The sequence below is a fragment of the Rana temporaria genome, chromosome 4 (genome assembly GCF_905171775.1).
Source record: "Rana temporaria chromosome 4, aRanTem1.1, whole genome shotgun sequence".
NCBI classification, from domain to species: Eukaryota; Metazoa; Chordata; class Amphibia; order Anura; family Ranidae; genus Rana; species Rana temporaria.
Genome location: NC_053492.1, coordinates 341,816,681 through 341,840,291, shown reverse-complemented (window position 1 = coordinate 341,840,291; position 23,611 = coordinate 341,816,681). Strand labels below are relative to the sequence as shown.

The 23,611-nt window shown below is 46.1% G+C and overlaps 1 protein-coding gene across 2 annotated transcripts in view; it reads right to left on the bottom strand.

Moving 5' to 3' along the window:
* LOC120937509 (interferon-induced, double-stranded RNA-activated protein kinase-like) overlaps positions 1-23,611 on the bottom strand; it is a 349,209-nt gene that overhangs the window by 287,998 nt on the left and 37,600 nt on the right. For both annotated transcript variants that reach the window (XM_040350786.1, XM_040350787.1), the window contains exons 5-6: positions 22,155-22,290; positions 9,076-9,134 (exon numbers count right to left, since the gene is read on the bottom strand). In XM_040350786.1, coding sequence (XP_040206720.1) covers positions 9,076-9,134; positions 22,155-22,290 — 195 coding nt within the window. The remainder of the gene's footprint in view (positions 1-9,075; positions 9,135-22,154; positions 22,291-23,611) is intronic.

Below are 23,611 nucleotides of genomic sequence, written 5' to 3'. Positions count from 1 at the left end.
GCCCTTGCACGGGCATATGCTGTTCATGTGAATGAGGCCTAACACCATCTACAGTGATCAATTTCTCTAAAAGAGTAGAAGTATAGAACCCCTGTCAGTTTTTTACATTTTTTTGGGGGGATTCAAAAAGAAAATCTCTCTAACAGAGCTCCAGGTAGCAGTAAAAACATGGGAGACCGAGAAGGTGCGGCGCGAGACCCGGGTCCGTGAGCGGAGGCAGCGTGGCATTTCAACAACGAGTGGAGGTGACCAGGCCACTGACACCCATTGAGACTGACACAAGAAGCGGGCGGGCGGTAAATCAGTAGGGCCAGAGAGCAGGTGGTACGACTGGAGACCGGGAGTGTCAGAAGAAGCGGCGGGTAAGTGAAACCTCAGACCAGAGGGGGGTGTGTGTAACAGGCAGTCAGTGTAGCAGCGGGAGCAGGCTGACCAGGGGAGTACGGTGTCAGGGTAAGAGTGAGTGAGTGAGTGAGTGAGTGAGTGAGTAACTTGTATAGCGCAACAAATGCAAACTTAATCACCTCAACGCGCTTGGCATCCAGAGTCGTACCGGTCTTTCAGAAGAGGTGGGTCTTTAATTTTTTCCTAAAGGCCCGATGGTTTTCCTCCAAGTGGATGGTAGTGGGTAGAGCATTCCAGAGCCGTGGTCCTTGGACCAAAAATCTACGTTCTCCCTTCGATTTGTAGCGGGATTTAGGAATTTGGAGAAGGTTTTGGTTGGTTGACCGGAGCACGCGCTTGGTGACGTAGGGTTTTATTTTCTCGCTTAAGTATTGGGGAGCGTTCCCCTGTATACATTTGTGGGTGAGGCAGAGTGTCTTGAATGTCACCCGGTCCTGTACAGGCAGCCAGTGGAGGGACCTCAAGACCGGGGAGACTGATTCACACGGCTTTTTACCTGTTACCAGTCTGGCTGCCGTGTTCTGGACGACTTGTAGACGTGAAATCTGGTATTTCGGTAGTCCTAAGTAGAGAGAATTTGCGTAGTCGAGTCCTGAGTTGATGATAGTTCCAACCACTACTGCTGTGTCCTCTTCCGGGATGAAGGGGATGAGTCTACGTAGCATGCGGAGCAGATGATGAGAACTGCCACCGACTGATCCCATTTGTGCATCCATCGTCATGTCTGACTCAAAGATGACTCCGAGACTTTTGACTTTATTGCTTGGCGAGATGGTTTGTCCGAGGATGGTGGGTGGTGTCCATGTGGTCCTAGAAATGGATTTCCTATTTGCGTGAAGGGTGAGTAGTTCTATTTTGGATCCGTTGAGTTTGAGGGAGCTTTCAGTCATCCAATTGTCGATCAGTGTAAGGCACTTTTCAAGTTCATGAAATTGGTCTTTTTTGTTGGTGATTCGAAGGTAAAGCTGCGTGTCGTCCGCATAGGAGTGGTAGTGCAGGTCCTGTTTGCTGATGATTTTGAGGAGCGGGCGGATGTAGATGTTGAAGAGTACGGGTGAGAGGGGTGATCCTTGCGGGACTCCGCATGTAATGGTCGGTGATTCTGATGTAAAACCTCCAAATTTCACGGTCTGAGTGCGATTTTCTAGGAAAGATGCAAACTATGGTAGGGCCGCGTCAGAGACTCCTGCTACTTCTTTGAGTCACGTGAGCAATATGTTGTGGTCTACCGTGTCGAAGGCTGCACTAAGGTCCAGCAGCACTAGGAGACAGGATTCTCTGTCATCTGCTGCTTCGAGGGCGTCATCCCATATCTTGAGAAGAGCCGTTTCTGTGCCGTGGCCTGGGCGAAAACCTGATTGTAGAGGATCTAGGAGTTTGTGGTCGTCCAGGTGGGGCTGAAGCTGTTGTACTACTGCTTTCTCCATGATCTTGGAGATCGTGTTCAGGCTTGTTACCGGTCTGCGCTGGTTTGGATCTTTCGGGTCGAGGTTGGGTTTCTTTAAGAGGGGTTTTATTATGCCTTGCTTGAGGTTGTTCGGAAAAATCCCTTCCCTGAAGGATTGGTTTATGATGTGCGTTATGATGGGTGCCAAGATGTCCGTGCATTCTTTCAAGAGTTTTGTAGGAATGATGTCATTAGGTGATGTGTTGTCTCGGAGGCTTCCGATGATGTTTTTTGTGGTGTCGATGGTAATTGGGACCAGCTCGAAATTCGTTGATCGTGGACTATTTATGTTGATTTCTTCTTCTTGCTGTATCTGAGTGGGGTTGGTGTTTTTTTTATGTTGAACTGTTGCCCGAATCTTTTCGATTTTGTCGATAAAAAAGTCAGATAGTTCATTACAGAATTCCTGTGTCTCACTTGCAGGGGGCTCCAAGCAGGAGGGGTTCATAGTCTTGGCGACTAGTTTAAAAAGTTCCCGTGGACGGTTTAGGGCTTTGGAAATGGTGTTTGCGAAATGGTCTTTTTTAGCTTTAAAGATCGCTTTGTGGTTATTCTTGGTGAGGGTTTTGTACTTTGTGAGGTTTTCTTTTGATGGGTTCCTCCTCCAGGCTCCTTCAGCTCTTCTGCGATCTTGTTTCAGTAGAGTGAGAGTGTCGTTAAACCAGCCTGCGTTATTTTTCTGGCTGAGAGCTCTGCGTTTCGGAGCGACTGTGTCTGCTGTTTGTAGTAACGCTTTGTTTAAAGCGTTGAGTGTTTGTTCCGTTGAGTGGTTCAGATTTGGTACTTCTATTTTTGTCGCTAGTGTGGTTTTGAAGAGCTCAGAGTGTAGTTTCTTCTGCGATCTTGCCCAGTGTACAGTATAGTTGTTGGGAGTTTGGGTTTTTGAAGGATGGTATCGGTGGTTAATATAAATGTTATGGCGTGGTGGTCCGTCCAAGGTAAAGGTCTGTTGTCCAGTTTCTTGATATTCACGTTTTGTTTAAAGAGGAGGTCCAAAGTGTGACCTGACGTATGCGTTGAAGTCTTTATCAGTTGCTGCAGACCACATTCTTCGAGTTGGTCGATGCAGGCGGTAGCGATACCAACTGATCTGTATATAATGTACAGTACCGTACGCTGTCAGTGTATAAGACTGATCTGTACCTAACGCCCTGTACTGTGCCCTCAGTGTTAAAAAGGTGGTATCGGTAAATCCCTAGTACTGTGAGTACCTGCGCATTGTGAGTATCGCATTGTGAGTATCTGAGTATTGTGAGTGTTGGGAGTACCTGAGTACTGTGAGTGTTGGGAGTACCTGTGTATTGTGAATACCTGTATGTTGTGAGTACCTGAGGTTTTGTGTATCTGAGTAGTGTGTGGGGTCCTTTAGTACATGAGTATTGTGTGTACCTGTGTATTGTGAGTACCGGTGTATTGTAAGTGCACGTGGCTAGTGAGTACACGAGTGCTGCGATTGCATGTGGGCTTTGAGTACACATGGGCTGTGTATTGTATTGTTGAGTACCTGTGTATTGTTGAGTATTAGTGTCAGGAAGCTAGTTTTTAGTTAATTTGGGCAGGGAATAATCCCCAATCCTCATTAAATTAGTAGGTGTGATGCCCGGCGGGTGTGCAGATACGATTCAGTGTACATCTTTGTGGCATTTATGCGTTCCTTGATCATCTGATCGGGGGCTAATACTGCTGTGCAAAATGCAAGCACAATGTTTGTTTCCCTGGAAGCCCAAGTTCTGGATCTAGGGTAGCAAAGGAGAGCTGGGAACGTACCCGGCAGGTTCCGGGCAGGGGCCAGCAAAGAGGTGGGTAGAGACAAATAGGTGCAGACACTAGAAAAGAGTAGATGGGTAACAGTCAGTAAGGGTACAGGGGAAAATGCCAGGGAGGCCAATCCTGAGATAGAACATCCCAATAAGTACACCCCGTTGACTGACATTGGTGAAACCAGTCAGGGACCAGCACTGCTGGAGCTGAGGGACTACCCTAGCTGCCAGGGGAAGAACTCTTTTAGTGAGAGTGGAGGGGAAGCAAAGGGAAAGGAAAGACAGATTCTGGTGGTAGGGGACTCAATTATTAGAAGGACAGAGAGGGCAATCTGTGACAAAGACCTGAAGCGCCGAACTGTATGCTGTCTACCAGGCTCTCAGGTCTGGCACATCACGGTTCTGGTGGACAGATTACTGGGAGGGACTGGGGAAGACCTGGCTGTCATGGTGCACGTTGGCACCAATGAAAAAGTCAGAGGCAGATGGAGCATCCTAAAGAATGATTTTAGGGACTTAGGAGCTAAATTGAGGAAAAAGACCTCCAAGGTAGTATTCTTAGAAATACTACCAATACCTCGAGTCACATTAGAAAGGCAGAGGGAGACTAGGAAAGTAAACAAGTGGCTGAGAAGCTGGTGTAGTAAGGAGAGGTTTGTGTTCCTGGAGAACTGGGCCGACTTCTCAGCCGGTCCCCAGTTCTATAGAAGGGGTGGACTACACCTAAATGAGGAGGGTGTAGATCTGCTGAGAGTGAAGATGGCCAAAAAGTTAGAGGGGCTTTTAAACTAGGCAATGGGGGGGAGGGTTCAGAGGTAGAGATAGTCAGCGTGGAACATATCCCAGAGGGTAGTATTGGGGGCATTAGTGATAGGTTGACTAAATCACATAAACCTGAGGCAAGTATAGTAACAAGTCCTATTTGCAACCTCGGAACACCCAATAAGAGGACAGTATGCGACTGGTCTAAACTATGTAGCATGTTCACCAATGCCAGGAGCCTGGCGGACAAGATGGGAGAACTAGAGATACTGTTGTACGAAGAGGCTTTGGATTTTGTGGGAATTTCAGAGACTTGGTTCAACAGCTCTTATGATTGGCTGGCAACCATTCAAGGGTATTCCCTATATCGCAGGAATATAGCGGGTAAAAAGGGGGGAAGGGTATGCCTATATATCAATAATAATGTACAAGTGAATGTGAGAGATGACATAAATAAGGGAGCTAGGCAGGAAGTGGAATCCTTATGGTTGAGTTCCAAAGGGAAAGTAATACTGGGAGTATGCTATAGGCCCCCTAACCTGAGGGAGGAGGGGGAGACGGACCTCCTATCACAATTTGGATTAGTGGCAAGGATGGGAAGTGTCATCATAATGGGGGATTTTAATTATCCAGACATAGACTGGGAGGAAGAAACCACGCATTCGTCTAAGGCCTCGTACACACGACCGAACATGTTTGCTGAAACTGGTCCACGGACCAGTTTCCGCGGACATGTTCGGTTGTCTGTACGGCCGACCGGACCGGATTCCCGGCCGAGCGGACAGGTTTCCAGTGGACAAATGTTCCTTAGCATGCTAAGAAACATGTCCGCTGGAAGCCCTCGCATGCGTCGAAGTGATTCGACGCATGCATGGAAGCATTGACCTTCCAGGGTCGCGCACGTCGCAGCGTATCCTGTCCGCGGGGAATTTGGTCTGATGGTGTGTACAGCCATCAGACCAAATGTTCCCAGCGGACATGTCCGATGAAAACGGGCCACGGACCGTTTTCATCGGACATGTTTGCACGTGTGTACGAGGCCTACGGCTCGCCATTTCCTAAATGTCTTGCAGGGAAATTTAATGGGTCAGATGGTAGACGCACCAACTAGAAACAAACGTTACTAGACCTACTGATTACCAACAATACAGTAGAGAAAAATGGGATATACTGCGCTACTAAACACATCAACATTTAAATGCCGCAGCTCATAATGTAGGACCATACATTAAAACAAATACAAAAAAGAAAAAGTAGAGCTGCGAAACACAAAAAATTATAAAAGTGAATTACCATGAGTGCCACAGCTGACAAATCAATAACCAATGTGATGTGAAACAAAGAAAAAAAAACATATAATATATATAAATCAAAGTGCATATACAGTATAGTCCATATGTGAACCAACAAAAAAGGAATATCCAATCACTGATGAATCGATATGATAGTCCTATAGTAAGATACAGAGTGCAGCAACCAGTGAGCAAATAGAAATCCTGTGCGAGGAAACAGCAGAACCACAATGTGTCACCAATCACACCTGTGCACCACCACCTATAAAGTTGTATGCTTACCAGAGGTAAGCTGTAATGGGCCAAAAGTACCAACAATACAGACCTGATCACGGATGTGGAAATAAGGGGCAATTTAGGAAACAGCAATCATAGGTCAATTAGCTTCAGTATAAATCACACAAATAGGAAACATAAGGGGAATACAAAGACACTGAATTTCAAAAGAGCCAACTTCCCTAAACTACGAACCTTGCTAGAAGATATACAGGTGAAACTCTAAAAATTTGAATATCGTGCAAAAGTTCATTTATTTCACTCATGCAATTTAAAAGGTGAAACCAATATATGAGATAGACTCATTACATGCAAAGCAAGATAGTGTAAGCTGTGATTTGTCATAATTGTGATGATTATGGCTTGCAGCTCATGAAAACCCCAAATCCACAATCTCAGAAAGTTAGAATATTACATGCAATCAATAAAACAAGGATTGCACATAGAACAATATGGGACCTCTGAAAAGTATAAGCATGCATATGTACTCACTACTTGGTTTGGGCCACTTTTGCACCAATTACTGCCTCAATGCTGCGTGGCATGGAAGCTATCAGCCTATGGCACTGCTGAGGTGTTATGGAAGACCAGGATGCTTCAAAAGTGGCCTTCAGCTCTTCTGCATTGTTCAGTGTCTCATGTCTCTCATCTTTCTCTTTGCAATGCTCCATAGATTCTCTATGGGGTTCAGGTCAAGAGAGTTTGCTGGCCAATCAAGCACAGTAATCCCAGTCATTGAACCAGGTTTTGGGGCTTTTGGCAGTGTGGGCAGGTGCCAAGTCCTGCTGGAAAATGAATTCAGCATCCCCGTAGAGCTCGTCTGCGGAAAGAAACAAAGTGCTCCATAATCTCCTGGTAGACGGCTGCGTTGACCCTGGACTTAATGAAGCACAGTGGATTAACACCAGCAGATGACATGGCTCCCCAAATCAACACAGACTGTGGAAACTTCACACTGGACTTCAAGCATCTTGCAGTGTGTGCCTCTCCATTTTTCCTCCATACTCTGGGTCCTTGGTTTCCAAATGAGATGCAAAATTTGCTCTCATCAGAAAAGAGGACTTTGGACCACTGAGCAACAGACCAGATCTGTTTTTATTTAGCCCAGGTAAGACGCTTCTGACGTTGTTTGTTGTTCAGGAGTGGCTTGACAAGAGGAATACGACATTTGAAGCCCATGTCCAGGATCCATCTGTGTGGCTCTTGATGCACTGACTCCAGCCTCAGTCCACTCCTTGTGAAAGTCCCCAAAACTATTGAATGGCCCTTTCCTGACAATCCTCTCCAGGCTGTGGTCATCCCTGCTGCTTGTGCACCTTTTTCTTCCACACTTCTCCCTTCCATATAACTTTCTATTAATGTGGTTTGATACAGCACTTTGGGAACATCCAAATTCTTTTGCAATTACCTTTTGAGGCTTTCCCTCCTTATGAAGGGTGTCAATGATGGTTTTCTGCACAACTGTCACGTACCTGATGGTGGTGAGTCCGATATAGCAGAGGGAGGCCTGCCTTACGGCTCCTATTCTCGGCCCCTGGTAAAGTAACAGAAGGCGCAGGAGTGAGGAGTGGTACGAGTGCCTGGCAGGATCAACAGAGGTAGAGGTAATCCGGACTTTCAGGAACTCCTCAGGAACTGGGAAACAGGAGCTGAAGCAGCTGACAGGTTAGGCAGACAGGAACTGGATCACTGGACCGGAACAAACAGGCTCAGTTCAGCAGACTGGAACAGCTTGGACTGGAACCAGGACAGACAGGAATCGTTCAGCAGACTGGACTGGAACTAGGAACAGACAGAAACCGTTCAGCAGACTGGAGCAGACTGGATGGTCAGACAGGCCGGGTCGGTTATCAGGCGGTCGGCGAGGTACAGAGGTGCAGACAGAAGAGTAGTCTGAACAGGCCAAGGATCAGGTGCAGGCGGATAGCTGGAATAGTCACAGGTAAGCCAGGGTCTTTCACAGGTTAAGTCACAGATCAGGTTTCAGGTACACAAACGCATGCGTGGTTGCAGCCACGATCAGGAACCGCAGAGTCTGAGGCGCCTGTTTCTGGCAGGATCTTCATGACAACAACTGTCAGGTCAGCAGTCTTTCCCATGATTCCTACTGAACCAGACTGAGAGACCATTTAAAGGCTCAGGAACCCTTTGCAGGTGTTATGGCTTAATTAGCTGATTAGAGTGAGACACTTTGAGCCTAGAATATTGCACCTTTTCACAATATTCAAATTTTCTGAGATTGTGGATTTGGGGTTTTCATGAGCTGTAAGCCATAATCATCACAATTATGACAAACCACGGCTTATACTATCTTGCTTTGCATGTAATGAGTCTATCTCATATATTAGTTTCACCTTCTAAGTTGCAATAGAGAAAGAAATGAACTTTTGCACGATATTCAAATTTTTCGAGTTTCACCTGTAAATTGGGATAAAATCTTAGGAACAAAAAACACGGAGGAGAGATGGGTTTGCTTTAAGAGCATATTAAATAAAGGCATTAGCCAGTGTATCTCATTGGAAAATAAATGTAACCGCTTGTCTACCGCCCTCCGTCATATGACGGTGGGACAAAGACTCTCTCGTTCTGGGCGGACGTCATATGACGTCACGCCTTCCCGAGCTACTAAAGGGCGCGGGCCTGCCACGTCACTGGGAACCCGATGAGCATGCACGGTGGCCGCAATGTCCACCGGGCACCCACGATTGCCAAGTGACTGAGCAGGACAGGAGACCAATGGTGTGTCCCTTGTACATAGGGATGCCAATCGGTCACCTCCCCCAGTCAGTCCCCTCCCCTCACTGTAAGAATCACTCCCTAGGGAACACATTAACCCCTTGATCGCCCCCTAGTGTTAACCCCTTCCCTGCCAGTCATATTTATACAGCAATCAATGCATTTTTATAGCACAGATCGCTGTATAAATACAATTGCTTGTACATGTAGTGCTCCTCATGTTCTTCATGGTTTTATGTGGATCTCAGTTTAGTGTGCCGCCATCCTGACTTTCCTTTCATACTTGAAACTTTACTATCATAGAAGCAGAACCGAGGTTCACGTTTAGACAACAAACACACACACAAAAAACAAAAACAAAAACAAAAAGGAAATAACTAAGACAAAATAAAAATACCTTCCAGAGCACGACCAGTTTTCAGATTTGGACTCATCTTTAAAAAATTCAGGTAATTCCTGTAATTGCACATGTGAAATAATGTAATAATGATGGCAAAATAAATTACACAAAACTATGTACATTGTATTACTGTTATTGATTAAAGCTGAACTCCAGGCAGGCAGTACAATGAACAATTGAAATAGATATACAGTATAGTGACTGTTTTATCCACCAATGGATTTGTAATACTGTTCAGATCCAGACAAACACATCAGAAAGTATAACCTGAACTTTGATTTTTACTGCATCAGCAGGAGCATCAGCACAGTTTTATTACAGTATTAGTAAAGGCAATCTTTATTATGTTAGATAAAGTGGAGAGGGATTAGAACATCACCAAAAGTGAAAGAAAATCCCAAATTTTGTATTGTCATCAAACCAGGATTAAAAAAGAGAACTCTTCCAATTGGGACACTGGTTCTGGGTAACCCTTGTGACAAACAAGGATTCCTTTGTTTTGGAGAGATTTCCTCTCACTTTCTGTTTTGCTATGGGACAAGAGGTGAAGGGAAATCATCTTCAATGGGACACAGATGGCAAAAAAATTTAATAAAAGCCGACAAGGTTATGATTCACGTTAACTCTATCAAAAATGAAAAAAAAAAAGTTTTGCCTTTAGTTCCACTTTAAGAATATAGGGCCAGATTCACGTAGAACTGCGGCGGCGTAACGTATCGTAGATACGTTACACCGCCGCAAGTTTTCATCGCAAGTGCCTGATTCACAAAGCACTTGCAATGAAAACCTACGCTGGCAGCCTCCGGCGTAAGCCTGCGTAATTTAAAGGGGCGTGCGCCATTTAAATTAGGCGCGCTCCCGCGCCGGACCTACTGCGCATGCTCCGTTTCAAAATTCCCGCCGTGCTTCGCGTGAACTGACGTCATTTTTTTGATCGGCGACGTGCGTAGCGTACTTCCGTATTCCCGGACGTCTTACACAAACGATGTGAATTTTTAAAATTCGACGCGGGAACGACGGCCATACTTTATACAGCACATACGTGTGCTGTGTAAAGTTAATGCACCAAAAACTACGACTAACTTTGCAACGGGAAACTAGACTAGCGGCGACGTAGCGAACGCGAAAAACCGTTGTGGATCGCCGTAACTCCTAATTTGCATACCCGACGCTGGTTTACGACGCGAACTCCCCCCAGCGGCGGCCGCGGTACTGCATCCTAAGATCCGACAGTGTAAAACAATTACACCTGTCGGATCTTAGGGATATCTATGTGTAACTGGTTCTATGAATCAGTCGCATAGATACTCTGAGAGATACGACGGAGTATCTGAGATACTCCGTCGTATCTCCTTTGTGAATCTGGCCCAAACTTCCAGTGCCCATTCGTCGCTACAAAAAACTCACTGACTGTCTACTTGCTGAATGCTGCCTGTGCCTGCATTCCTGTCCTATGGAAGCAAATACCCCCGCTGACTTTGAGTCACTGGTTTGCCAGGCTCAATTAAATTAGATCCATGCTTTATAATAGGGAAGACAAATTTAGGGACACCTGGCTGCCATGGATGGCCTACACATGCTCCTCCCAATACCTTGATTTAATGCCCGGAATTCCAAGCTCCAGTTGAAAACCCTTATGCATCAACAGCAGAGAATTGATCCCTAACATCCACACTTCTCTTTCATCTGGTCTCCCTTGGGGTAGGGGGGATCGAGTAGAAAGAAAATCCCCACAGGATTTTTCTTTCTCTGCATCTCCCACACTCCTGGACTTTTTCTTAATTTTTTCACTACCCATTCCATCTATTCTCCTTTATTTTTTTATTATTTTTTGTGCGTTTGCCCCACCAAGTTTTTACTTTTTTTCACGGTAGGGAAGGTCAAAACCCATATTAGGTTATATTTTACTGCCTGTGTCTCACTGGAAAAGCTTTCATATCTTGGAGAAGCAACAGGAAATCTCTTTGGCGAAAATAAAATTTCCATCTTAAAGAATTGTCGCATGTGTCCCAACTAAAGTATTTCTCTCACGGGGGGCGTGGCTAGCGCGCACGGTGGATGGCTGCCTGGGATCCAAGCTCCGGAGCCCTGATAGACACCAGGGTCTGACAGAGACACAGCGCACCGCTTGCACATATCAGAGGTCCGCGCAGCTTCCTGACACCACCCGCTACCTCCAGGAAATATCAAGGAAGCGACAGGGGGACTGCAAGCCCAAGACATTAACAGCCTACTTCAATTGGCCTGTAGGTGGAGGTCAAGATGGTGCTGGCTGCTCAGCCCCCTCCTCCACACCACGCAGCAATCATTCTGTCCTGCCAGATGCCAATGGAAGTGCTTGGAGATCCACTCCCAAAAGCTCTTCTTACGACAGCCCTCCCTGCTCAAGCCCAGCCAGCAGTTGCAGACACAGGGGTGAGTCATGAACTATCAGTCATAGAGCACACAGAGCTCCAATCCCCCATAGCCAGCATTCCCACCTCCAATCAGCCTGTACTGGACACACAGTTGAAAGAGATGCTTATCTCCTTACACTGCTCCCTGCATGCTGAGTTTACCAATATAACCTAATCCTTGATAGGCGACAGAGTTAATCAGGTAGAACATGCAATTACAAACATTACCACTACAGTTAATGATATAATTGACGCAAATGAGGAAGGCGAAGAAGAAATGCTCTGGATGCACGCAAAAAATCACTGACCTGGCAGATCGCTAAAGGCGAAATAACCTAAAATTAAGGGGGTACCTGAAAATGTGCCTGTCGCAATACGTCAAAGAGCTCTTTCATTCAATGGTGCCACAATGAACTCCTTTGAATCTCACAATACATTGCATACACCTAAACCCTCTTTCCTGCCCAACGAAGTTCCCAGAGATGTGCTCATAAGGGTGCACTTCTTCCCTACAAAAGAGCAAATATTGCGAAAGTCATGCTCATTAGGGAAACTCCCTCATCCATATGCTAACATTCAAATTTATGCTGACCTCTCCAAATACACCTTGGATCTACGCAGGCAGCTAAACGCGGTTACCAAAACACTCTGTAACAAAACATATAAATGGAAACGCCCCACCAAACTAATTATGGAACACAATGGAGCGTCATTCACCATTACATCTTTAGATTAGCGTCTCTCACTACTTGGGGAATGGAGCATCATACCCACTCAAGCCCCCCAATCTGGAGCTCACAACCTGTCTGACAAAATTCCACCACCCTGGTTCAAATTGTAGTCTGGTCCCCGCATTAGAAACTGCTGACATCTAGCTAAAGAAGGTGCTACTAAACCCCACCACTTATTGTCTCTCTTAATGGCCCCTTGGTCGTCACGCTAGTTTCATTTGAACAGTTTCCCCCCAACCTGGATATAACAGCCCATTGGTTCTTTACAAGGCTGTATAGCTATGAAAGTTTTGTTCTTGTAACCTGTTGACACCTTTTTTGTTTTACCCTCCACGCATGAGACCATGAAAAACTACATAAGAGACTACCTTGAAAAACCAACTACCACTACACCCAGCAACCATCATGAACTCCACTACTACCTACTGACCTCCACTGAAGGAACAACTGCCTCCTACCCCAGCCAAACTGAGTATAATGTATATCAATACACCACACCTCAAATGGCAATTAAAATCCTATCGCTAAATGTGAAAGGACTGCTTCATCCGGCAAAGAGGGCATCGCTGTGGCAACAGATACACTGCAATGTAATCTGCATTTAAGAAACCCACTTTGTAGAATCCGCCACCCCCACATGTCGCCACAAAAACTTCCCACTTGTATTCTTAGCATCCAACCAATCTTGGTTGGATGCTAAGAAGAGAGGAGTACTAGTGGCCATTAACAAAGCTACTGATTTTCTTCTCCATGTCAAACTCTCAGACCCTAATAGACTGTACATAAAAAATCAATAACTACAGACAAGGCTCCATGATTGTGTGTGGAGACTTCAACCCCTCCCTCAGACACACTTCACCCATGCTGAACTTCCTTCGATCCCATGATCTCCACGATGTCTGGAGATACCACCACACAACAGAGAAAGACTACATCTACTTTTCAGCCCTACACAACTTGTACTCCAGAATAGACAATTTTTTAGTGGACAAATAGATACTACAAAGAATTTCCCACTCAACTATAGATCCCATTACGTGGTCGGACCATGCACTCGTAAGCATCACAATTGCATCTTCCACAACTTCGAATCCAACCAGAATCTGGAAGGCCATTACTTACGTCATGCAAAAGTCCCCATATTCTGAACAAATCCAACACCACCTAACTGACTTTTTTCTGAATAAATGGTCTGTCTCCCACTCCTCTACTCTCTGGATGACACACAAAGCCTTCATTAGAGGAATATTGATACAACTAAGCTCATTGGAAATAAAGGGAGGATGCAGCGTCTTGATGAGCTTGCCACTGAAATCTCTACTGTTGACTCCCAAAATAAACTAAACCCAACCCAGAACCTAAAAATCGAATTACTAGGCCTAAACTTAGCCCAGAATCTTACTACCAATATATGCAAATCACTCACTGTCTCCAGAGCAATAGCATACTATTCACCCCATTCCTCTGGAGGTATCTCTCTATTTTACAATGTACTGCAAGAAAAGACTCAATTACAACACTCCCTGGCCTTCAACCAATGGGAGCGTGATCTAGGCAGATCATATACAGAAAAGCAATGGCAAAGGGCTCTCAAATCCACATATGAGGCCACAAAATGCACTGCACTGTGGAAACCTATGCAGAACATTGTTCAAAGGAGATCCTTAACCCAGGGGTCGACAAATCCCGGGCGCCAGGTCGCCATGGCGACTAGAAATAGGGTCCTGGCGACTTGGCTTGGAAGGGGGGGGCAAAAAAAAAAAAAAAAAAAAAATTTTTTTTTTTTTTTTTTTGAGCTGGCACCATCTGGTGGTGAGCCATTGGTATTACAAGTTATTACCACCAGATGAGTAAGCTGGCGCCATCTGGTGGTGGCCGTTGGTATTACAAGTTAAGCATTACAAGTTAAACAGCAATTCTAATGTAATTTTTCACTATTTTCACTGCCATCTTCTTCCCTCTAATTAGAACCCCCAAACATTATATATATTTTTTATCCTAACACCCTAGAGAATAAAATGACGATCGTTGCAATACTTTCTGTCACGCCGTATTTGTGCAGCGGTCTTGCAAGCGCACTTTTTTGGTGACAAAATTACACTTTTTTTAATAAAAAAATAAGACAACAGTAAAGTTATCCCCATTTTTTTTAATATTATGAAAGATAATGTTACGCCGAGTAAATTGATACCCAACATGTCACGCTTCAAAATTACGTCCGCTCGTGGAATGGCGTCAAACTTTTACCCTTTAAACGTCGCCTATGGAGATTTTAAAAAAACTCTACAGGTTGCATGTTTTGAGTTAGAGGAGGTCTAGGGCTAGAATTATTGCTCTCGCTCTACCAATCGCGGCGATACCTTACATGTGTGGTTTGAACACCGTTTACATATGCGGTCGCTGCTCATGTATGTGTTCGCTTCTGCGCGCGAGCTCGTCGGGACGGGGCGCGGTTTCTGGCTCCTAAGTTTTTTAGCTGGCTCCTAGATTCCAAGCAAATTTGTCAACCCCTGCCTTAACCCCAGATAGAATAGCCAAATTCGACAATGGCACATCCCCCAATTGTTGGAGAAATTACGGTTCACTGGGTTCCTTATTACATACCCTCTGGGAATGCCCAAACATAAAAGTACTACTGGCAGGAAGTCTTTTTGATTCTTTCAAAAAGTACTAGACTGATTATAATACCATCACCTGACCTAGCCCTACTAAACCTAAATATAGACTCCATACATTTAGCTCACAGAAAAGTAATTACCCACATATTACTTGCAGCCAGGCGAAACATAACTAAACTCTGGAAAAATATTAAATCCCCAGTTGTTTTAGATGTCATTATGATGGTCCAAACCCATTATATATCTAAAAGTTTGTTAAATAAATTCTGTGACGTAACCGGGGGCTGCTCCACATTTAGAGCAGAACCTAGTCACCTATAAGGAAATTCTGGGTTCTATTTTACCAAAGATTAATAGTTTTTTCTTTACTCCATAGAATCTACTTGCATTACAGTAAGTATGATGTAAGTAAATGTATTTATTTATTACTTATATATCGCAGACAATTTATGCAGTGCTTTACATATACTGTATATAGTACATTTACATCAGTCCCCACCTTAAAGGAGCTTACAGTCTAAGGGCCAAATCCACAAAAAGCGGCGCAAATTTAGTTCTTCAAAACTTATGTCATTTAAGTTACGGCGTCCTAATTTGGTATCGTAAGTGCCGTATCCACAGCGCATTTGCGCCCAAATTTGCGCCAGCGTAACTTAAATTCCGAGGCGTAAGGCGGGGTTATTGCAAGTGGGAAGGAAGTGGGCGTGTTTCATTGTAATGAGCCGTGACCCCATGCAAATGAGGTGCCGGCCGTACTGCGCATGCGCGCACGAATCTGGACCTCACTGGGCATGTGCAGAACTTGGCTCGGCGCAATCAGTGAGATAGGTAAAAGGCCAAGCGTACTTAGTTTGAGGATCGCCCTGTGTATAAAAAGCCCCAGTCAAACACACTTCCCTTGCAAAAGTATATCCCAGTGTTTCCCTTCCTAGAGCAAGTTGCTTCTGCTCTGAACGTTTGTTGGTGTTTGTTGGTAACTTGTGTTTGTGAGAAAAGTTGTTGAGGAGTTGGAGAGTATAGTTGGAGTTTGTTTTTGATAAGTGTTTTTTTTTTTTTTGTTTGTGATTGTATTTTCTGATTGTTTGTTTGTGATTGTATTTTTTTTTCTTTTGCGTGTTTGTTTTTGAATTTATAGTAGCTGTCTGCTTGTGTGTTTAGATTTTTGTTTGTTTTTTCAGTGAGTTTGTTTGTTTGTTTGTTGTGTGTGTGTATTGTTGATTGCTTTTTGGGTGAGTTTCTTGTTGCTGGGTGGTGTCTGTGATGGCCCCCAAGCGCAGGAAGCTGAATTTTACCCTGGGAGAGAAGCAAATTCTTGCTCGGGGCATCGTCCGATATGGGCGCTATCTGCATGGCCCTGAGAGCCGGAACACCCCCCCGGCCAGGAGGAAGGAGATACTTATAAAGATCAAGGATCAGATCAATGCGGAGGGGGGGGGTGGGGGTGAGACCAGGACCCCCGCTGGCATACAAAAAAAAATAAACGATCTTAGGAGCGTGGTCCGGAACAAGATGGCAAGGATCGATGCCCATACCAGGGGCACTGGAGGAGGGGGACCCTGCCCAGTCAGGCTGACTGAGGAGGAATGGGCAGTGGCCCAGTGTTTCCACACACAGCAGGTGGTGGGCCTGCGTGGCTATCAGTCAGATGTTCCTGTGAGGACAGGTACGTTTTTGGTTTTTCTCTCTGGTGATTAGCATGTGTGGGTGGGGGAAGGGAAGATGTGCCAAGTGTGTGGATCCTCAAACCTGTGATTGTTTTGTGTCCTCCACAGATGGCCAGGAGGTTGCAGGCCCATCAGGCCAGGAGGTTGCAGGCCCATCAGGCCAGGCTGCTGCACCACCCCCAAGACAGGCTGATGATGAGTCCCAAGAAGGGCAGGATTCCCCAGGGGAGGGGAGTGGCCAAACCTCCCCTCATGAGGAGGTTGAGGGGAAGGAGGTTGAGGGGGAGGAGGATGAGGGGGAGGAGGAAGAAAATCTACAGATTAGCCGGGAAGTCCTGTTGGCCTCTGATAGGATGACCTTTGAGTCTTCCCCTGAGGCTACCCCAGAGGCTGGCAGCAGTCAGGCCGCCATCAGGGGTAGCCCCTCCCACTTCTCCCCCAACAGGCCACAACTCACAAGGGTCACTCTCTCCCCTCCTCCAGGGCCGCAAGACTCAGCGGCATGCAGGATGCCGACCCAGGAGACCAGGGGGGTGGCCGAGCGTTTTCCGGTCAGTGTGATGAGGGACAATGCCCGGCAGACCCGCACTCTGGGTAAAATGCATCAAAAAGTGACCCAGATGGAGCACAGCCTGGGTGTAATGAAGGAGGCACTCGGAGGGCAGGCCAGCAGGAGGACAGTCACCAGGGGAGGCTCCTCCTTCCCCTGCTCACCCCCCCAGGAGGATCCTCCTTCCCCTGCTCACACCCCCCCCAATGGAGATCCTCCGGTCGGCCGTGCCCGTGCCCAGCAATCGCCGCCGCAACTGAATTAGCAGGGATACTTTTTTTTTTATGTTTTATTTTTATTATTTAATTTGGTATTCTGTACTTATGATTTGATTTATGTGTGTGAATGATGTGTGAATGTGGGGGGGTGGCATTCCTGATAAAATAAGGGTGTCACCCTCAGTTTTGGTGGAGAAGTGATCCCAGGTTCCTGAATGGTGTATGAATGCACAGTGACATAATTGGAGCCGTGGCGTGGCGTTACTGCTCCCAAGTACCAAAGGGGGGGGGGGGTACTTGGATCTAATCCAATTCTATGTGCATGTGATATGTCTGTGCTAGGGACCACCACAGTGGTGTGCATTCATGCATTCTCATTGTGACATAATTAATGTGCGTTTACTGTGAAAACAAACATTCTCATTGTGACATAATTAATGTGCGTTTACTGTGAAAAAATGCCTTCTGCGAGGCGTCTCCTGGCTGCTGTGCCCTCAGCAGACCGGGTAGAGTTGGTTAGGGGGGGAATGTCTGGGTCGGGGGTCAGGTCAGCACGTATGTCAATCTCCAGGCCCCTTCTCACTGCAAAGTTGTGCAGAATACAACATGCACCGATTATCTGGCAAACAAAGTCTGGGGAATACAACAGTGTACCCCCAGACTTATCCAGGCATCTGAAGCGGGACTTCAGGAGGCCAAATGTGCGTTCCACAACTGCACAGGTACGAATGTGAGCCTCATTATATTTTTGCTCTCCTGGGGTTTGGGGGTTCCGGTATGGGGTCATCATATGGGGTCCCAGTGCATATCCAGAGTCACCTGGAAGGGAAAAGACAGGAGGGTGTTAGTCATGCATGTGCCCCTCGTGATGTCTGCATCATGGGGGGGGACAGTCATACCTGACACCCATGTCACTCACCAATCAGCCAGCTGTCCCCATACATGTTCAGTTCCAAATCTCTGGAGATGTTGGTCTGCCGGAATATATAGCTGTCATGGCAGGATCCAGGGAATTTCGCACAGACGTGCCAGATGAGGGATTGTGCATCCACTATTACCTGGACATTTATGGAATGCCAGTCCTTCCTATTACGGAACATGTGCTCTGTCTCATGGGGGGGTTGTAGTGCCACATGGGTACAATCAATGGCCCCGATGGTCCGTGGGAATCGGGCAATGTGGTAAAAGTCCGTCATGGTTTTCAATCGCTGGACCTCCTGGGTGGGTTTTTGGAATTGATTGCCCATGCGTCTCAGTATTGCAGGGACTACTTGGTGCACACACCTGCTCATGGAGGATTGTGCCATCCCAGCCAGACCTCCACATGTGCGTTGGAAAGAGCCAGTGGCAAGGAAATGGAGTGTTGCCATTACTTTGATCAGAGGCGGCAGGGCATGGGATCGTTGTGTTGGGGTGGTGAGATCATCCTGCAGGATTCTGGTTAATTCCAGGACGGCTTCACGGTTGAAACGGAAGTTGCCATAGACCTCAGAAGCAGTCATGCCAAAGACATCTCGGCGTGGGCGGTATACCCTCTCCTGTGCCCTCCTCCTCCTCCTCTGTGCCCTCCTCCTTCTTTGCGCCTCTAAAGTAACAAGTGCAGTTAGGATCATGGATGGCCCTGGCATGTTGGCAGACAGATTGTAGTCCAGCAAATATGTGTGCTCAGCTCTTCCTCAATGCTGTTGCTTCAGCAGACATTTACACGGAAGGTGTTAAATTAGGGCTGCTTTTATAAAGTGTAACTTCCTGCCGGGAAACTAACAGGTGCGCACAGGGCGTAATCTACGGCGCACACACTTAATTTTGTGGATCGCCCTATCTCCCTCATTTGCATCTTTGCCTATCAAAAACAGCGGCGTGACTGGCGTAATTTGCGTCCGTGGAAGCGCCGGTGTAATTTTTTTAGGTAGGATGGAAAAACCTGGTTTTAGGGCGTATCTCGTTTTGAGGATCGGGCGCAAAGATACGCGCGGTGTAAATTTAGAAATCTCGAGTTAAGTCGGCGCATCTGCTTTGTGGATTTGGACCCAAGTCCCTAACTCACATTCATACACATGCTAGGGCCAATTAACCTACAAGCATGTCTTTGGAGTGTGGGAGGAAATTGGTTAGATTAGTTTGCCTTCTTCATTATTTCTCTGTGAGGGTGGGAATATCAATGCATCATTTATTTTAGATTTGAATTTAGTGTCCTTTGTTTGAAGTAACACTGCACAGCAAATAGACATCAGCTTTCTATGTTCTTTCGGCATAATTCAACTTTACATAATGGTTTTGCTAAAGAATACCTCTATTTCTGAGCCAACGCAGCATGTGCAAGTTATGAATATTTATATAAGTGTTTGAAGTGGTTGTAAACTGTGCAAAAAAAGCAACCTGCAAGACAAAGGCATCATGGTGAAATACTTACCTTAGAACGATGCTGTTGCAGTGGTTCCCGTTCACCGCTGCGACATGCCCCCGGAATGTTACTTCAGGGTTCGCGGGCCCCGGTGCTGTGATTGGCCGGAGCTGCGATGACGTCACTCCCGCACGGGAGCCGCCGGTCACGGCACAGCAGCTGCAGAAACGCGTACGTGCCATTTCTTCAGTGCGCATGTGCAGATAACGTAGGCACATGTGATTTCTAGCATCTATTTCATACACACGGCCCAGGTCAAAGCCAATGGAATCTTGTCGGAGACCTTCCCTATCACGAACGGGACTAGACAAGGGTGCCCACTCTCGCCCCTACTTTCACTGAAATCCCAGTTTAAATTTAAATGGTCAGACTTCTCCCTCAAGTACCTGGGAACTCTGATTCTGGGCGACTTGAGACGCACTTTTGATCTCAACTTCCCGCCCTTACTATCCAAGATACGGGGGTTGCTGCAGGACTGGACCAGGGGACTTCACTCCTGGTTTGGGAGGTGTAACCTTATCAAGATGTCAATCCTCCCCAAATTCTTCTTGTTACTTGCCGATCAGGATTGCACCCCCATATTTTAAGCAGGTGAATTCCATCTTCATTGATTTTATATGGGCTAAGTCCAAGCCTAGGCTGCGCAGGAGCCTTCTGACGTTGCCAAAGCATCTAGGAGGGCTGGCCCTCCCGGATCTGCGGAATTACTACAAGGCCGTACACCTCGGCAGGATTATAGATTGGAATCGACATGTAAGTCCAAACTATGGGTCCATATAGAACAAGCACAGACAGAGGTGCCGTTAGGGGGAGCAACCTGGTGCTCTAGTCGACTACCTCCAGACGTGACCTCCCACCCGTTTATTGGAACTACCCTTCGGGTAGGGGCGGCGACCTTACTCTCGTCCCACCTTTCCTCAGGTGAATCCCCATTGTATCCGATCCTGGGGAACCCAGCGTTCCCCCCGGGACTGGAGGCAGCGGAATACGGGACACTGACATCGACGGGGAGAGATCGGGCCTCTCACTTCCTAGAGGGCAATCATTGGCCCTCTGTTCACGCCTTGACTAGAGATACAGGACATTTCCGACTGCCGTTTTGGTAGGCTGCACCACTTCCTGCACTCATTAGCGAACCTGGCGCATTATCAGCGAGAGCTCACACCCTTCGAAGAGTATTGTAGGGACAAGGGGACGATGTCTCAGGTACTCTAAAACGTACGTGCTACTCAATTCACCCCCCGACACAACCTGAATTGCCCTTTCTGCAGAAATGGGAAACTGAGCTGCAGCGCTCGTTTACTGAAACTCAAAAACAGACAATAATCCGTTTCTCTTTGAAAACATCAATCTGTACAAAAATCCAGGAACTCAATTACAAGATCTTGACCAGGTGGTACTACACACCATAGGAACTACATAGATATTTCCCCACTTCCACAAACCTATGCTGGAGATGTCAGGCTGAGGTGGGAACATTTCTCCACATCTTCTGGTCCTGCCCCCGATTGCAACACTTTTGGTCAACGGTCAGTACGGTCACCCAGAAATTCAGTGACCACGTAATCAACAACGACCCTGCCTTTTTTCTACTCCGTGACACCCTGATCCCGGCACGGAACTACAAGAAGTCGATCATACAGCATTTACTGAACGCAGCTAAATCCTGCATCCCTCTTAGGTGGAAGAAGAGATCGCCCCCGTCGGGGGGCATGTGGATGCGCAGGGTGGAGGATATCAAGCAGTTGGAGGACTTGGTCCTCATCGCCCTAAACAAGCAAGAGGAACTCTCTCAGGCATGGAGGCTCTGGAACATTTATATCTTTTCAGATGAAGGGTCGGCCATGCTTAATTCCTAATCTAGTCAGGGGACGTCGTCAAGATGGCCGTCCTGGCGGCTGACGTGCTCTTAACCCTGGGTCACCTATCCTCTCCTCTCTTTCTCCCCCTTTTCCTTTTTTCTTCCCCCCCAGTCCTTTACTTATTCATTTTACCTCTCTACCACCCCTTAAGCCCCCACTCCCCTCTTTTCCCTTTTTCTGTCTCCATACTTTTGATAAATGACATAAGAGACCTGGACAGGGCAATTGTATTCCTGATAGTTATGATGTAGTAATACTGCCTGTCTGGTGTTCCTAGAGTATAGTTAACTGTATGAGGAGGATACCGAACAGGTAGTCAAGTGTTATAAAGTTCATCTCATGTTGTGTCTCCTGCACCAGACGAATATCCGGCCCTGTCCGAGACAAATATACATGTATCCTTTCTGTTGCACTTATTTATTGGACCGTATTGTGGTTCTTTTATGTATGCATGTTTTTTATGTTTTGAAAAAAAATAAAAAAGGGAAAATAAAAATGTATATTTGAAAAAAAAAAAAAAAAAAAGTGGTTGTAAAGGGTTTACAACCACTTTAATAACGGTTTTACTGAATAAATAACTACCTGAAGTTCAGCTTTAAAACTAGGTGCAGTAGGACATAACATGTTCATTACCTGAATATCATCTGGAAAGTCTTTCTTCAGCTCCTTAAGAGCTAAATAAGCAGCCTCCTTTTCTGACAGTTTTTTATTTTTCTTCCTACTAGATTGAGGAAATATTGTTTTGTTGGCTTCTACACTACAAGCAAACCTGAAAAGGAGACAATAATTATGGAACTAATGAATACAAAAAAACTAACAAACAAAAAATAAAAACGATTCAGTTGCCCATGCCCATATGACTCAATTCTAGTAACCTTAAAGTGATTGTAAACGATCACCCTGTAAGGCTTCATGTACACGGGACGTTTTTACAACTTCTCCTGAACAGATAGTAACCCATGTTGAAAACTTCAGTTTTGCCACGTTTGCATTTAGAAGCGTTAAAAAAAAAATTATATATAATTTTTTTTAACCACTTCCATACAGGGCACTTATACACCCTCCTGCCCAGACCAATTTTCAGCTTTCAGCACTGTTGCACTTTGAATGATAATTGCGTGGTCATGCTACACTGTACCCAAACTAAATTTTTACCATTTTGTTCCCACAAATAGAGCTTTCTTTTGATGGTATTTGATACTGGTACTGCACTGATAAGGCGGCACTGATGGGCACCGATGAGGTGGCACTGATGAGGTGGCATTGATGGGCACTAATATGCGGCACTGATAAGTGGCACCGATATGCAGCACGAATGGGCACCGATAGGCAGCACGGATGGGCAGGGATAGGCGGCATGGATGGGCTCGGATAGGCGACACGGATGGGCACGGATAGGCACTGATAGGTGGCACGGATGGGCACTGATAGGTGGCACTGATGTACTGTAATGTTTTGTACCAATGGATGCCAATCAGTGCCAAACAATAATGCCTGCCAATCAGTGATGCCCATTGTGGGCACTGATTGGCATCCATTGTGGGCACTGATTGGCATCCATTAGGCATCCATTATTTATTTCTGATTGGCATCCCTGGTGGTGTAGCCGATCACCGGCTTTTCCTGTTTACATCGTGATCAGCCGTGTTTGGACACCCCAGGGGCGCGCAGCGGCTCAATATCCTGAAGACGTCATATGACGTCCAGACAGGGTATTGAAACCACTTTGTCGCCGTCATTTTGCTATATGGTGTGTGGCAAGTGGATAAATGGCCAAAAACAAAAAACGGCTATAAACGAAACTCTGCTAAACGTGGGTTACCGCGTTTGCCATCTGAAACATGGAAATCTTCGGCGCCTGAACACATTTTTTTGCTTTCAAAGAAACACTGTTAAACGCAACTGCCTAAAAGCGGTAATAAACGAGAGTGTGTACATGGTCACTTAGGATAACTTTAATGGAGTTCAGGGGCAGTTGAAAAAAGTGACCAACTGCCTCTGTACATCCGTTTAGCAGCAGCAGTGTACATGGAGCTGTTTATTGCCATTTTTAGGCAGTTGTGTTTAACAGCGTTTCTTTGAAAGCAAAA